General features: G+C 44.0%; 1 protein-coding gene across 1 annotated transcript in view; it reads left to right on the top strand.

Moving 5' to 3' along the window:
* The window catches only part of LOC144791771 (hexokinase-2), a 146,369-nt gene that overhangs the window by 40,620 nt on the left and 88,054 nt on the right, over nt 1-17,695 (top strand). Inside the window, exons 2-4 of the mRNA XM_078666538.1 lie at nt 2,635-2,797; nt 15,599-15,747; nt 16,788-16,907. Of these exons, the coding sequence (XP_078522664.1) occupies nt 2,635-2,797; nt 15,599-15,747; nt 16,788-16,907 (432 nt within the window). The remainder of the gene's footprint in view (nt 1-2,634; nt 2,798-15,598; nt 15,748-16,787; nt 16,908-17,695) is intronic.

Below are 17,695 nucleotides of genomic sequence, written 5' to 3'. Positions count from 1 at the left end.
AGATGTTGCCTTCAATTTCGTCACTGTTTCCGGGCACAGTTTATTTTTATATTTCTTGTAGAAAATTGTTCAGATACCTGTTGAGCTATCCGTTTTTGTTTCCACCTGCGGTCATTGCTTTTCCTCTCCAATCGGTCATTTTCAGGATTTCTGGAACGAAATGATGACAGCATATCTAAAACTGTTAAAGTAAAAACATTGTTCTCCTTTTGATGTGTGTGTGGGGGGGGGATAACTTGTTCTATCTAGGTGGGTCCAGTCCCTTTCACTGAGGATGGATGCGTAGCAAAGAGCGTACGTGTTTTCACCATTCTTACTGGGTAAGCGCTTCTTCCCAGCATGCTGTCTTTATTAGGGAAATCCCATCTGACTTCCGGGTCTGGGTTGTTACCTTCAAGGACAGTCCCTCAAGAGTGAGTTCTTATCCTTAGTCTGGACTGAGTCCATGGTGCTGAAAAGCGCAGATTTGGCATGGAGGAGGAAGTTAGTACTCGGGGGTCAATCATACAGACTTTTATTAACTTGCCTCGTTTGTGGGCAAATCTTCTTACTGGCCATGGCAGCTCCAGACACTGGAACTGCTTTTCCAGGCGTTTTGTGAGTTTAAAAAAAATATTTTTGCTTCTTCTCAAGTACCTAAGATTAAGCCCTCTATTTTGTCCTTCTGTACACTAATCGCTGATAAGAAAGTAGGTTGAAGGGCATACATATAAAGGGGCACATGAAATGCTGCAGCATTTCGTCTGCCACCTTTTAGTTTTATTGCCCAGGACTGTAAACAAAGCTCATTGTGATAAACGGAAACGCACAGATTGCCAGATCTGGTTGAGGGCTCACAGTCTCTTGCCTGTAGACTTGATCATAGATAAAGCTGTTAACCAAATTGCAATGTAAGCACTATACATTTGTTTGAGTCTTACCACAGCCCACAAGTTTTGCTTCTCTGTTCATTTTAATGTGGTACATAAATATCTATAACTTTCCAAACTAAAGCTCCTATTATCCAGTGACCTTTGAGTGTTGCTGCTTTGTTTCATCCAGTTGTGTGTGTCATATACTTATTCGGATCCTTATCACCTCATTTCGTAAGAATTGAATCTCTAAAGATTGTGTAGTTGTTGCGTTTCATATCCTTATTGCCTTCTTTAGAAAGACCTGGATCTGTACGGGATAGCGTAGTTTGTGAATATCCGATCCTTATCACCTCCTTTACCTTTAGTAAGACCTGGATCTGTACGGGATAGCGTAGTTTGTGAATATCAGATCCTTATCACCTCCGTTACCTTTAGTAAGACCTGGATCTGTACAGGGATTGCCAAATTGGTGTGTTTGATATCTAAGACTTGGAACTCTAAGAGACAGTGAGGTCGAGCAGTCGAGCACATTTGGCACCTATTGAGCAGAGAAGTAGTACCTGAGCCCAGGGGACATCAACAGTAAATGACAGTTAATCACCAGAGAACTGCCCATGTCCACTTGCCACCACAGGACCTGAATAAAAAAAAAAGGCTAAATAAGAATTTCGAGAAATAGTTCTGCATCCCTGTTCCTCACTACTGTTGTCTGCTGAAGTTTTGAGCAGATTCATTTCTGTTTGTGGTGCTAGGTGTATATTGGGCAAGGAAAATAATTAATTTAATTTTGAACCCATACAATGGCGACTGTTCCCCTCATGACACCATAACTTTGAGATCAGCGAGCACTGCCTTACATTAGGAAAGGCTGCTGCTGGAGACAGGACCTTTCCTAGTGCCTGTTTCTGAAGACCTCATTGGTAATGGCTGTGAGGTTCAGGCTGACTGCCTTTTTGGAGCATTCTGGAAGAACTGCAGAGACGGTCCCGTGAAGAGGAGTCCACTGCAGCTGGCACCGCCCCAGCTTCTGCCAAATGCCAATGACCACAGTACCGATGTGCTAGTTTAAAGTACATTTAATAGCCATTGAGGACTTCGGCAAAACAAATTGGCCCACAGAGCCACCATGTGGTGGATAAATGCACGCTGGTGTTTAGGATAAGTTGCCGGCGCCAAACACCGGCATAACTTAAATATTGACCAGTGACATCCCTGCTGGTGAGTTCGATCCAATGCTCCACATTGAACAGAAGTAGTTCTTAGTAAGCATGTTGGTTTGGAAGGCACTCCTCATCTCACCACTTGTGTCCACCCCTCATCTATAGTATTTACCAGGGGCCAATGGAGTGATTTGAATGAAATATGTTCCCCCTGGTTCCTTACTTGATTCTGATGGAGTTAGAAGTGGATGGTGCAGAAGGTTCACTGATTAAATGGAAACATCTGTAATGGGTCCTTTTCACCTTGGAGCATACACTTTGCGTTCCATCAATAATACTACTTGATATATTGAAAGATTACAAAGTGAGGCCGAATTGAGCATTTTCCTACACACTATCCAGAGGAAGCTTACCATGAATGACAAATGCTGCTATCAAGGCAACTTTTCATTCACTAAGTCATTTGAAAGTTAAGGCAAAATATTTGCTGGTCTGAGTAGCTTGAGCCAACGATAGCTGAATGAGTATATCCGCATTTGTTTTTTCAATGTCACGAAGTAACTAAAACGCATTCTTGTAACTGATTAAAGTTTTATCAATAATGTAACTATTTTTGGCAGGTTGACAAATACCTCTATCACATGCGCCTCTCTGATGAAGTGCTCCAAGATATCTCGGATAGGTTTCGCAAAGAGATGGAAAAGGGACTTGGAGCTGGGACAAATCCGACTTGTTCTGTGAAAATGCTTCCAACGTTTGTTCGATCTACTCCAGATGGCACAGGTAAATTCACAAACAGTGGATCTGTAGTCTTTTAAACTAATATGAACGCTTCATGCACATCCTAACACCAGCCATGCCTGGCCGTTGGTAACTATGATCATGGCTGGGTGACTGGGTCTTCCTTACTTTGAAATGTAATGTCCACATTTTCAGTCTGTCTTTATTGTTATTTTAGAGAACCTGCCACTTATGTGTATGATTTTATTTTCCTTAATGCAGCGAATGGTATTATGGTCTAGGGAAATTATTTTGTACCTCATCCATAAATCCCATGTTTTCATTCACTGGCAAAACATTTATTGGTTATGTTTTTTGGATTGTATAAACTCGTGGTCAGTTTGATCACTTCTCTGTTCTGCAGAAATGTGTGGTACAAGAGTTAAAGAAGAGCCATGCTACAATATTCTGGCCACTGGGTGCCCTCGTACAATAGAGGTGGAAGCTACTCTTGAATGTGGCTCATAGCTAGCTTGGTCATTCGCGAGGATGGCACCATGACAGTTTACATTTGATAGCAATTAATAACTGTGAGTGGAAATCGTTTAACAAAGTGTACAGCTTGTACATAAAGAAGAGTGGCCCCATTCCATAGCCTGGTTTATTCACTGGTTGTTTTTAGGCCTGGGCAGTAAATTCCGTTCTGCTCGTGGAATTTGCGGAATTTGGGTAATTTTGCATTCAGCGGAGAACCCAAATTTGCCCAAAAATGCTGTGTTCCGCGATTTCGCGAAATTTTTTGCTTGTTCACGTTATCAAATGAGTGTTCGCAAGATATTCCCCCCCCGAACATGCAAACATCGATTGCGAACAGTAAAAAAACATCGCGAGCAAGCAATTCTGCGTGTTCGCGGAATTTCTGCGTGTTCGCTGAGATTTTTTACAGTTTCGTGGAGATTTGTGTAGCGCGATTAAGCAAATTCCGCCCACCCCTAGTTGTGTTTGAGGTGCTTTATGTGGGTCAAACTGGTTCAAGAACAAACAAAAAATTAAACGCATGTTTCACATACATGTAGAGATAATAAATATCAATCTTCAGTCTAAATTATGAAAGCTGTACATTGTAGTATTACATCCTAGCTAGACAACATTATTCAACAGTAATCTATCATTTTATTATCAACAAATACTAGTAAAGGTGATAGAATGTAGGTGAGCAAACAAGGAAAATGGGAAGGGGAATAGAAGAATAAACAAGCATTGGCATAGCCAATAGGTCTCACCTTTGGGACCTTATAAGTGTTTAGTTGTCGAGCACAATATCCTTGGTGCAACAACATCAAGTGTTGCATGGCTAAACACTTATAAGGTCCCATAGGCGAGACCTATTGGCTATGCCAATGCTTGTTTTTATTGCAGCAGATGCATCGCTAACATTCCACCCAGCAGAAGACCTACCTGAGTAAATTACAGTAGAAACCTATTACTGTCACAGACTTCCAGGGCCTCTCTTGGGAAGAAGGATTTCTTTGTTGCATCTCTTGATATAATTTATTTGTTCTAAAGTTATAATGTGTTATGGTTAAGGCCATTTGAATTATATGGCTGTGGAAGTCAAGAAAAGTTAAATTATGCAGTCAAATTTTGCCCATTTTGCTGCAGTATTTCATTATATTGTCAACTTAACACCCTTTCTGGGTTAATATTGCATCTCATTATCTGTTTAACACTTCAATTCAGGAACCACAAATGAAAAGGTGCCCAGCTAACATTTGCAAATTGACTACCAGTAACCTTTGCTTCATTTGAGTTTGAATTTTTTTTGGGTAAAATCCGCATATTATGCAGCATGTGGTGGATTATGTGGCAAGTGCGGCAGATCCACAATGAAGCTGATAACATGCGACTTCAGAATTGCATAATTTATTTGGCCCTGATTATGGTATTGCTTATTTCCTACTGGATGTCTGCCACTGCTGTGTAGCCTTGGGCGTAGGCAGATGGCCCGCTGATTGATTTGAAATGGCACTGTCTGTCTTCAGCCGACCTTGAATGTTTCCCCAGAAAGACCAACCTTGTCCGCAGGTAGAAAGAGACGCGCAGGACTGTATATATATTCAGTTGTTTTAAAACAATGTGGTTTGAATCTGATCCAGTATTATTTGACTTTAAATTATGTCTGCGAATCAGTGGCCATTCGCAGTCAGGCACCCTCTTTTGGGCAAGGCTGTACTGCCTAGTGGGAGGTCAACACCAGACCGTAGCACCTCCCAGAGTACTCCCAGGAGCTGGCTCCTTGCAACAGTAGCATATCGAGCACAAAATTGTCCTGCTACAAAAATATAGTAGCCAGAATATTGGCAACAGAAATGCGGCGAAAATAAATATATAACGCTCGTCGCTCCTCACTTACTGAAAACCGTGACTTGAAGAAACGGTTCACATCTCTTTCTTTATTTCATTTAGTTGCTTCCCTGTGAAATGGATCCAAAAAAGAACCAGCGCTCGCCTCGCGCTGAAAGTTAAAAAATAAATTTAAAAAACGAGATGGGAGAGGAAGAGGCAGCAGGGGAGAGAAGAGGGGGCCTGCGGCCGTTTCCCTTGCGGGACCGAGCAGGAACCATATTTTAAAGCTCGCTCCCGCAAGGGAAACGCCAAATGTGCACACGTTGCATTCAAAGCAATGCAATGCGTGCACGTTTTTGTCTGAAAAACTGAATCCATTGCTGAAGGTCTTTCCTATTCAGCGCATGCATGATGCGTCGGCGAGACCTAAAAAGGGAAGTGTCTCGGGAAGATTGACGTGGTCACTGCAGCTTACCTGACAATTTTGCAAAATCAATGACAAAACAAAACTGCTATTGACAAAGCTAAAAGGCTGGCAGTGACCGCAATTTTCAAATGCTTCTTCAACTTTAGCAGTTCCACACATCTTATTCAACCCAGCCAACCTCCTCCCACATTGCAATTGCATGACAAAACAACTGTGATATTACAGTCATTTTGAGAATGATGGACTAGTCAAAAAAAAAAAGAGAAAGATCTTATCTTATCTTAAATGCCATTTGTAGAGCGCACTATCGCCGAAGCTTCCTGGCGCTAGAGACAGAATAAATGAGGGAAACCAAGATAATAAAGAGCCTAACTGAAAGAGGGGAAGAGGTGAGTTTTTAACAGTTTCCTGAAATTAAGGAGGGATGTAGAGGATTTAATTGAGAGGGGGAGCAGGTTCCAGAGTGCAGGAGCCAGGTAAGAAAAACGGCGACCGCCAAATTTTTTAGTTTTGCTTTTGGGGGTAACTAGCAGGTCGCGATGGGCTGATCGGAGGTTGCGTGATGGGCAGTGAGGATGAATGAGGGATTTAAGGAACCCGGGAATGGGGCAGTGAAGAACTTTAAAGATGAGGCAAGCCACCTTGAAAGTGGACCTCTGGTCTACCGGGAGCCAATGGAGGTTGCGGAGCAGAGGCTTGGCTGATAGCCATCTGGGGGATCCATGAATCAAACGAGCCGCTTGATTCTGGACAACTTGGAGGCGGTGTATGAGGAATAAAGGGAGACCGTGATAAATGGCGTTTGAAAAGTCCAGTCTGGAAAGCACAAGTGAGAACAGTTTGAGTGAGTGCTTCGGGGGGGAGAAGATGACGGACTTTGCGTATCCTCCGGAGTTGGTACATACAGGAGGATACTACAGCCCCAACTTGTGTTTGGAGGGTGAGTTCAGCGTCAATGATTACGCCCAGGCTTTTTACAGCTTTAGCTGGGATAGGGGGGAGTGCCGAGCTCTGGAGGCCAGTACTGTGGGCCCCAAAGGGTATGGCTGAGCCCCGGAAGGAGGAGCTCAGTCTTGCCGGGGTTTAGTTTTAATTGATTCTGGTTCATCCAGAGCTGGATATGGATCATGACCCCGTGAAATGTTTTAGTGGCCTGAGGAGAGTTGAGGGGGAAGATGAGTTGCAAATCATCTGCATAGTTAAAAGCTATGATATCCCATTTTAAAAGGGATCGAATCAGTGGCCGGAGGTACAGGTTGAAGAGGAGCGGGGAAAGGGAAGAACCCTGGGGGACACCACAGGAAGTGGGGGTCTTGTTGGCGGTGAAAGGGCCCATGCGGACTGCCTGTGTTCTTCCAGTAAGGAAGGACTTGATCCACTCATAAGCTATGCCTTGGATGCCCGCCTGTCCGACACGGTGGAGAAGGATGTTATGATCCACCGTGTCGAATGCGGCCGACAAATCCAACAGGACCAAGGCCTGGTGGTGTCCGCCATCCGCGTTGCTCCTGAGTGTATCAAGAACTGCCAGAATGACAGCCTCTATGGAATGGGCAGGTCGGAAGCCCGCCTGGTTGGACTCCAGATGGCCGGAGGATTCGATGAAATTAGACAGGCACCGAGTAACATCGGCCTCCAAGATTTTAGAAAAGTAAGGAAGGAGGGAAATCGGCCGATAGTTCGATGGCTCTGCAGGGTCGGCACCAGGTTTTTTTAAAAGGGGTAGTAAGATAGCCTCCTTGAAAGAGGTGGGAAAGATGCCACGACAGAGGGATCTGTTAAGTAAATTTAGAATGTCGTCAGGTAGATTGAGACATACATTCCGCAAGACGGATGGTGGGCAGCAGTCGTTAGGGGATCCGGATTTGACACGAATGGCAAGTTCCGCTAGGGAAGTAGGATCCAAAGCGGGGAAAGTAGAAAAAATCATGGGGTTGGTAGAGAACCATCTGTCTAGATTGACTCTTGTTATGAAATCTAATTTGAAGGACATCCTCTCTTTCAAGGTGGCTCCATCTTAAAAGGAGAAGGTTAAGCTGGGGAATTTCAGTTTTTCGAAAAATTCCCTTCAAATCGAGACGCCTCTGAATGCAATAGTTCGGGCACGGAAGCATGTTGGGATACCATGCTAGTATCTCACGTACTAGTAGAGTTAATTTGGTTACTTTGCGTTTGGCTGGTGGCAGTGAAGAAGAGACTATTTGCTTTTTATATTTAGGCCATGACTGTCGCAAAGTCGACATCAAAGCAGACAGTGTTCTTGAAGAAACATCATTCATGGACCTTGATGGGGGCAAGTCAATCATATGAAGCAGTAAATTCCAACTCCTTTACCTTTTTGCTTTCGTCGGAGAAATCATGTCCTGTGGGACCATTGACTCATTTTGAGTCTCCAGCTTTATTAGAAGGGGATCTTGCTTTGGAACCTAGTGAAAACAAAGCTTATGCAACGGCTATAATTGAGAGTAGCTCGAAAACGGACCCTCTTGTAATTTTATGTCACTCATAAGAGCTCCACAGCTGACTTAAGCTCATTTTATTTGTGACTGTGCAGCCAACTTTGTACTAGAGGAAACTGAACCGACTGTACCTCATGATTGCCACTTTACTTAAAGCTGTCAGTCCCTACAGCTACGTGCGCATTAGACCAGCACTCTTCATTCCAAAATATTGATGTTTATGCTTCCTCTTGTAAGCTGAAGGGCACAACCTCACCTCTGATTTTAACCAGCCCTACATATGAGCCGGATCTGACTTCTTCTGGCCCCAAGTGAGGATTAATGTTGTTTATGTCACTTTCTGATTAAATGGCTCCACCCTCAACTAGCGATTATGTGGACTACATCCAACGGACTTACAATATACTAGACTGACAGTTCAACTGAGTATACTGCGAGCTTCTGCAGGAACAGTCTCTATAATTCACACTAAAATTCAGCATTCGAATAGCTTCACATCCGCCATTCTGCCTTTTTACTAGATTCCGTCGCACGGTTGTGCACTGACTATAGATAAACTTATACCTTTTGTCTTGTAGATGTATTGGCCAACCTACGATCTGAGGCTGTGCCATTAAGTAGTATTACAGACAAACCACCATCCATCAGAACCAGCCCTTGTCCCGTTGACTCCATAATTGGTAAATCCGACCAGGAGAGAGAAGGCATGTAACTTTATAAATAGTTTCTGGGAGCCCAAGACCTTTTTGTTACAACTGTTTTTCAACCTTTCCTTTTGCAAACTTCTGAGTAGCTTTTGGTATCTGAATTCGCCTGTAACCTTACGGTCCCCAAGCCCCTCAAATGTGTCCCAGATAGTATTTTTTTGTGTGTTACCTACCTTACTAATTTTTTACTCCTTGTCAGTTTCTTTATAACAGTTATCTGCTTATGCAGGAGATTCTTGGGTAGTCGCTTAGTCTGAGACACTAGGAAGAGCAGGTCAGCTTATGTTAAATCATTTGTGATCTGCATGGTGTTGCTGGTAATTGTGCCCCCCGTATGGTCTTTGCCGTTATCATCTCTATTTGACACATCCTGAGTACTGGCCCAGTCTCCGCTCCTTGGAATAGTCAATGATGTAACAAGCTGGTCCTATATGGGCACAGTGCCTTTTTGTCAGCTGCTAAAAGTCTGGAGTTGGGTGGCCCAAATAAAAATGGTGCCTAGATGCTGTGAACAAATGGCTCCTATGTGTGTTGACTTTCAGGTACAGTGTCCTCAGCCAGCTCTTGTACTGTGCTGACACTGGACAACTGTGCTGTGCTTCTGTATGCGAACTACACTTTGCGAAGTCCCCATGGGAACTGGCACAAATGCAGCTGTAGCTAGTCTTGGAAAGAATCCCTTGGTGGATCAGGTATCACAACGTAAGGGTTGAGGTTACTCCTCCCCTGAAAATGTGTTATTCATAATTGTGCTAGAGCTTCTTCTAGAGCGGCTGGGGCACAAACGGGTACCATTCAGTGTCTCAGTCTGGGAAATCCTAAAAAGCATTGTATAATCTTGGGGAGGCAGCAGAGCTTGGGGTAAAGTCCAATAAATTATGGGAATGACCAGTCTGGGATGGAGTCTAGCATGCTGGGCTCTGGGAGTAGGGGTGGCCAGCACACTCGCGGGTAGGGGGGTGGGTGCAGGGGTGGGAGGCTTGCTCGCAGGCTGCTTTAAAAAAAAGAAAGTACCTTGCTGCTGCCTCCGCCGGGTCCTGCGTCTTCTCTCCTGCTTGCCTGTGTCTGACTCCAGAACAGGAAGCAGGCAGCCAGGCCCCCACTTCTAAGCCAATCGCAATGCTCCAATGGAGCGTTGTGATTGGCTTGCTCCAATGGAGCGTTGTGAGTGGTCTGAGTGCCGTGACACGGCGCTCAGCCAGGAGCTGTCGGGGTGGGCATGTTCTCCATGCATGCTGTAATGCACCCTGCATGGAGAACAGGGGCCGACCAAATAGTCATTGTGCACAGGAGTGTCTACCACTACTCCCATGCAGTTCCGCCCTGCCCCCTCATGCAGTGCCGCAGCAGAACCCAAAAATATGATAAAGTCCCATTATTATCTTGTGATTTTTTCATTTCTTTGCTGCTCCTGGTAGTAGAGCGGCGCTCCTCCGCCTTAGCGGAGGAGACGCCACTGCCTGATTCCTTTGTGGTCCAGACCTGAAGAAAAAAAAAAAGCATTCTCGCTGGTTGTGTGAAACCTGGATACTCTGCTTACACTGTTCTGCTGTGCCCTTCCATATTCATTAGAACTGTCCGAAGGGCAACACAAACGAATTCAACACTGATAGATTTGCAAGAATGAACCTTTCTGACATTGACCTTCAAAAGGACTTCAATGACTGGCACAAAAGGAGACTCACTGGTATGCATCAGCAGCACAGGGACTTACCGGTGGCCCCGCCTGCTGGAACGTGGGTCTGGGGAGGGAGAGTTCAACCTCAGCATTTCGACATGGGTGGCATTAAAAAGGGATCGGATGAAAAATGTATGTACTTCACCTAAGATGCCAGCATACCCTTACAAAGCTTGGCCTGTGACATGCTCCCTTTTTTGTCTTTTGCAAAAACTGCATGGTTTGTATGAAATAAGTAGGCCGTGCATTGTTAAAATAAAATAAATGAATGAATATTTCCTGCTCCACCCTTCCCTTTGAACGTGATACCTGCTATGGCCGGGCAGGGCTCCGAGCCTGCTCCGGATTTACCGTAGCTAGGTTACCAGTGTTTATAATGAGGCTCTTCTGCCACAAGGGTGTATCGTATTCAAGAGTGTGCTTGTCTTCCTTGTGCAAACACGTTCTGTAATCCGGCGATGTTAGCTTCTCTGTAGGTGTTCACCACACGAGAGCACTGCGCACTGTTAAAGCTGACGCAGGGTGACGCAGGCATCGGGCCTTTATTGATTCAGATGGCGACCCGTTTGTATACCAATGAGTAACAGAAATAACCTAGCCATGACATGAGAAAACTCCCTTTCTCAGCTTTCACATGCAAAACATAATTTCATATCAAGTACTCTCAATTCAAACAATGTGTCTCTTATTCCGTCTTCCGCGGTTCCTTTTCGGGGTGTGTGTGTGTGTGTGTGTGTGTGTGTGTGTGTGTGTGTGTGTGTGTTTTTTTAAAGTTTTTGTTTTTATTATTATTTTTTTTTACTTTTTAGCCTTCCACCGTCAACTTAATTGATATCTGCTACCACTTGTTGCCATGTATCTAGCCCCACCTTTCCCGGCGTGAGCCAACCCACCCGTGAGCATTGGTTTTCCTCTTGCATTTCTTAATAGCCTTTCTTAAGACTCTGGCGGTCTGTACATACCCTACACGGGTCTGATGACTGCAGGGGGGTTAACTCCTCATCTTATAGTGCTGTTGGTGTTCACTGCTCAATTTATAGAAATAAATAGATAAGTAATGTATATAAATGCAGGGACCCGAAGTTTTCCTTAGGAGTCTGCCCTGTTGCTGCTGATCTCCAGGGTGCCTGAATATCGATACTGCCCAGTTTTGATTCCACCTCTTGCCTCTGCCAACCTACAATTTCTGTCTAATTCTTACAAGTTTTTACAAAACAACTTTTCCCTTTGTCACTGATTTTCGTCCTTCTTTCTCTCTTCTCTGGATTTCTCTCTCTCTCGCTCTTGACCAGGGGTGGTTGGTCAAGAGCAAAAGTAGTGGGGGGTAATTCTTGGCTTGAAATAAAGTGAGCGAGACAGACTCATTCACTTGGAGGGTTCGCTCACACTCGCTTGTATTCATTATCTGATTTATTCTCACTCGGTCTCAGTCATTTACTCTCATTCGCACTTCCAGTTACTTCTACTTACTTTAATTCCATTTCACGGACTCTTGCAGTCTTGCTCTCTCACTCTGACCCACTCAGTCTTACTCATTCTCAGTTACTCTCACTGAATCCCACTTTTTCTAAGTCATTCTGATTGACTGTCTTAATCTGACTCATTTAGTCTCACTCAGTTTCACACCCTCGCTCCGACTCACCCGGTCTCCCCATGATTCACTCCTTTTCCCTGATTCACTCAGTCCCACTCATTCCAATTCACTCAATTTCATTGTGTCTCACTCATACTCAATCAGTCCCACTCAACCTCACTAAGACTCACTCAGTTTCACTCTGAGTCACTAATTCCAGCTCCGTTGTACTCAATCTCACCTAGTTTTCCTGAATCTTCCCATAACTCACTCGTCCTCCCTGATTCACTCAGTCTCACTCATTCCAATTCACTCAATTACATTGTGTCTCACTCATACACAATCAGTCTCACTCATTCACACTAAGTCCCACTCGGCCTCCCTCATCCCAGTCTCACTGTGACTCAGTCTTACTCATTCACATCCTGCTTCAGCCTTCTCTCTCATTCTCAATGATTCGTACACTCTGCCATGCACACGCACACACACACACACACACACACGCACACACACTCTCTCATTGACACTCACTCTGACTCAATCACTCTGACTCAATCACACAATGACTCACCCATTCCCTGACTCACTAAGACTCAGTCAGACCTGACACACACAGAGTAACATTCAGTTATACTCCCGGCCATTGTCCCTCACTCATTCATTCTCACTTGTACTCAATCTTCTTATCACTCATTGACCTCACTTTGACTCACTCCTTCACTGACACTCACTTTTATTCACACATACAAACTCACATATGCACACACGCTCTCACGGACATACTCTCTCACACATACATACACAGTATTTAAAAGCATTTTTTTTACTGACTTTGTCTGTGCGGCCACGGTGGCTGCTGCATCTTAGTTCGGACACTTGAAACGGAAACCTCGAGCCAGCGCAGTTGCAGATTGGAGTTTTCAGTCACTTTCCCCTCATCCTTTCCCAGGTCTCTGACGAGTTTTGAAAGGGTGGGGAGGGCTTAAGCCTGAAGGGCCCTTGTCTAACTTTATCTGAGACTCTTTACCACGTCACAGATTGGGAGTCACTGAGGCGCGCCAGGGGCCTGAGGCCAGGGCTGGGCGTTTCACCAGCCCTGGAAAATCTGATGGCTGGTGCAGGCGCAGCAGACATTCTCTAGAGCAGAGCTGCCTTAGGCTGCTGCTCGACGGCATTTTCTTTTTCTACCCAGAGTGAATACAAGATTATTATTGACTTGGTATAAAAAGGCAGTGGGCAGAGCCCTAATGGTAAAACAGCCATTGTTGACCAAATTAGAGAATGAGAAATAAGCCCCAGTCCCCAAAATGAGTGGCAGTGTCCATCACCGGCACAAATTAAGCACTACTCTTTTCTCAGACTTAGTTGGATGCCATTAACGCCCTGACTAGAAATCCTTAATTTGCTGGCAAACCAGAACCGCCATGCTCACCCTACGTGAGATCTTGCACCTGCGCTTAACGGGCAGGCGCTGAATTCTCCTCCGCATTTGTACCGGCGTGCTCACTATTACTGGTTCTTGTGTGTCCCAGGCCTCATTGACCGACACCAGGAAACAGAGCAGCGACATAGTCGAAGTGTCATAGCATGCACTAGGTAATTAATCATCAGATCCCAGGTATATCTCTTGAGAAAACACGATTTCGAATGAATGTGTATGGTTAGTCAATTTCCAAATCACAAATCCAGCAACTTCAGAATCCCCATACATTATTACATCACACTAAACAATTGACCACGGTTGGTTTCTAAACACTTCTTTAGGGTATCCTTGTCTGTCGCAATATCTCTCTTTCTGCAGGCTAGAACATTCCTTGTCCATTCGTCTTACTTGCCCCATGGCGATGTCACACTTTGCAGCTGATAAATGGTCCGTCTGTCAGCGGCAATCCTGATTGCTTTGAAACCTACACTGTCCCTCCCCAGAGAACCTGTTCTGCTTGTCTCACTTCTTCCTTTACATTCCCCAGCTGCTTCCCTTCAGAGACACCAGATAATGTGGCTACTCTATCCCTTATCCTTGTCCACGTCCCTCTCCAAAATGGCGCACAAATGTCACAAACCTTGTTAGCAATGGGCAATAGCCTTTGTACCGAATGTAAACACCATGGGGAAATGTGGCAACCTAACACTTTAAATCCCCAACTCCAAGAAGAGCAGGAAGGACTCAGGCCATCTTCTGAAATGTCCCACGGATCCTTAAATGACTATCTTTTAATGCTGTAGCAATCACAAGACAAGCCAAAGCTGAAGACTCAAATTTCGGTTTCTCCCATGTTCTACCGCACAGCTCTTGCTTTTCTTTACGTTTCTTGCCTCCATCTGGACTGTTGCATCCTCGACATGCCAGTCACCCACCTCTGTCCCTAACAGACAGGCATAGTTTTGGAATGTCTGTGTTGATCTACTTAATGCAGAAGAAAATAAATAAATGTAGGGCTACTAAACTGTTATCACAAACTGAACTTCCTTTTCATAGTTTACAAAAATCGTATTAGATGTCAGGAAGACTGATATTGCTGGCACTTGTCACTTGTCACTTTTTGGGTTTGAAAAGCATCATTGCAATACTAAAATCTGCAATGCGGCAGCCATGGACCTCTCTTCCTGACTTTTGTGGATATTTCTATTAAGAGACTAGTTTCAGAGCAGATGTTTTGTCTATTTATTTAAAACTTGCTTGGCTCTATGTTGCAGTTACATTCCATAGGAGTCCCTTCTTACTAATGTGCTGCAGTAGTTTAAGAATTCATGTACAGCAGAGAATGTTGGGCCTAAAAATATTTTTAGTAGTAGGTCATTTTTCTAAGTACCGACATCTCACCATCATGAGGGCGGGCATTGGTACTCCTCTATGAGCATCACACAAGTAAGTGTGGAGTAAGAGATGCTCCTACTTGGTGGCTTTTTACAGTAGTGGTGAGGATGCAAGGCCAATCATCCGGGCCGGCTTTTCGCATGGGCGAGCTGGGCCCAGGGCACCAGTATTCAGAGGGGCGCACGGATTGGCTGGATTTAAGTCCCGCATGGCACCAATGATACAGACTAAACTGCTTTTAATAATTTTTACTTGCCTCTACATCTCATCACCCCCCTTCCAAACCCTCCTATCTCCCTCTCACTCTCCTCAGAACATAAAACCAACACCGCCATTTCCCCCACCAGCAACTTGGCACTAGCGTGGTCAAGCTACCACTGTGAGTGAATCGGAATCTTTGAGGGAGGTGCCGAGAAGTTTGTGCTCGGAGGGCGGTTACTGCTTTGATGTGTCTGAACTGTGAACTCAAAATGGGCCCATGCTGCTTCATTTTATCCACCAGCTGCAACAAGGGCACCAACTTTCTTTCCGCCCAGGGCGCTTTCTGAGCAAGTGCCGTCTCTGCCAAAAATTACATCCACGATGCACTTATTAAATTTCTTTTAATGTATTTTTCTTATCTACATGAAGAAAGTTGATTCCTGAAAGGGGACTGTTGACAAAATTATGTGATTAGATGAGGATCTGAAAAATGTAATTCTCAAGCAGGTGTTATTGTAAGTCTCAAAATAACGGTGTTTAACATAATTTAATATTGTGTTTATGGGGAGATGCCTGCTGCAGGGCAGATCAGCAGTTTTTGATGTGTTCAGTATTAAATGACAACTCTACTATTTTTACTGCTCTTTTACAACAGAAAATGGGGAGTTCTTGGCATTGGACCTGGGAGGAACTAATTTCCGTGTATTGAGAGTGAACGTTTCTAACAATGGCCTCAAAAAGGTGGAAATGACAAACGAGATCTTTGCCATACCAGATGACCTCATGCGTGGCAGTGGCTGCCAGGTATGTATCCTTTATCATTAAGAAATCATCAAGAAAGAAAACTGTCAGTTAACATCTTCGGCACTATTGGGTATTGCTACATCACCAAGAAACACCCCGGTGACTAATAAATGTTGTGATTTCATTAAATATTCACTATTTTAACAATCTATACTAAATAATTAGTAGTGTTACAGAGCTGTGTAGATTGGTAGCTGAGAATCTGGAGAGCAAGGGTCGAAATAGAGGTAGAAAAACAAGTTTAGTTCTCAATCGCTTCTCTAAAAGTGGACATTTTGATTCATTTTTTGAAGCTAGTTTGATAAGAGATACTTCTAACGTCAGGGTTTGTGCTGCTTAGCCCTGTTAACTAAAGGTTTAGTGGGCTTATGGGCTCTTTCTTCCTGACAGCTGGTAGGCCCACATGGTGGAGTGCACTGCAGTTTTACTTTCATCCAAGAGCTGCACATTTTGAGAGATGCTTATAGTTGCATGACTATTGCAAAAAACATTTAATGGCCAAACTGTGGCTCTGTAAATGTGATAGTGAATTGAAATGCTCAACTGTTGAACGATTTTTGAAAATCATACCAGCAAATGTCTACATCTTACTTTAGTTGTGTACTGGCACTAGCAAACCACAAAATATGGCTGTAATGTCTGCGTAAACGTACATGGTGGCCATCTTGTAAAGATAATCCATTATAGGATGGCCACCATGTAGACAGTCGCGTGCACAGTGCCATCCATCTTGTAATGGATTTTCCGAAAACAACAAAAAAGTTACAAAATGGCCACCGTGCATGAGCAAACATGCTCAGCAGCCATTAATAGGGTGGGAGAATTGACAAACCGAATAGGTCTCTGCCCAGTAGCAAAGGAGAGATGTTGTGGCTTTGGCAATGCTTGTTGCAAACTTCTTCAAATGTTAGTTGTTATGATGCTTGTCAGTGTTTTCACACACTCCAAAAGTTAGAATAGCATGCTAGCTAATGAAAGTCACTTCAGAATACTGATTGTGTATGAAGGTATATTTAATCAAATATGTTTTTTGTTCATAGCTCTTTGACCACATTACTGATTGCTTGGGGAACTTCATGGACGAATTGCACATTAAAGAAAAAACACTTCCCCTTGGATTCACCTTCTCGTTTCCATGTCATCAGACCAAATTGGACGAGGTAAGGAATGAGTGCCTTTATTGTTGAGCACTGCCATTCAGTGGAAACTGTGCTAAAAGAAGTCACTCCCTCCACACTTCAAGAGCAACTTTTTTTCTAATGGAAATATTTTATCTTGAAATATTTTATTTTAATGTTGTGTTTGTGAAGCTGTTTATCTGGTTTAACTTTGATGGTGCTTGAGCAGGAAAGATGGGCAAAAGGCTAGCCCTGCCCCAAGTATCGCGGGAGGGGTGGGGGTGGGGGGGGGGGTGCATGTGCTTTTTTCACATGTTGGCAGCCGTTGTTTGATTGTACTGCCAATTATGACATTGAGTTTCTGCACTTCACCCATATTTCATTAATCAAGCAATCATATTGGATCCCATAGTAAATGGTGCACCTTTTTCATGTTATGCATGTTTCAGCCCCAAATATAGGATGAATGAGAAAATAATCACCCTCATGTGACAGTGCTGCATAATTTTTCATTTACTTGTTCTCTGTGCAGCTCATACACTTGCTGCGAGTGCCCCAAAAGCTACCAGGCCACTGCCAAACAGACAATCCATTTGCTAAGCCAAAGGTCCGACAGACGCCACACCACTCAATGTGCAGCATATGTATTAGTGAGCCTGAAAACCCTCAGCCATTGATGCCAGCTCGCATGAATTTTTTGTGTGACCTGCAAGATTTAGTGTTTAACCCACTCTGAAAAATCCAATTGGTCCTTATTACCTTAATAATAAAATAGATATCCGAGAGGGCTACTGTTAGAAATGGGATTCCTGGTTGGCTGAGGTATTCAC

This window comes from Lissotriton helveticus, chromosome 11, assembly GCF_964261635.1.
Source record: "Lissotriton helveticus chromosome 11, aLisHel1.1, whole genome shotgun sequence".
Taxonomy (NCBI): domain Eukaryota; kingdom Metazoa; phylum Chordata; class Amphibia; order Caudata; family Salamandridae; genus Lissotriton; species Lissotriton helveticus.
The sequence above is the reverse complement of the archived record's forward strand: the minus strand, read 5'-3'. Positions and strand labels throughout refer to the sequence as shown.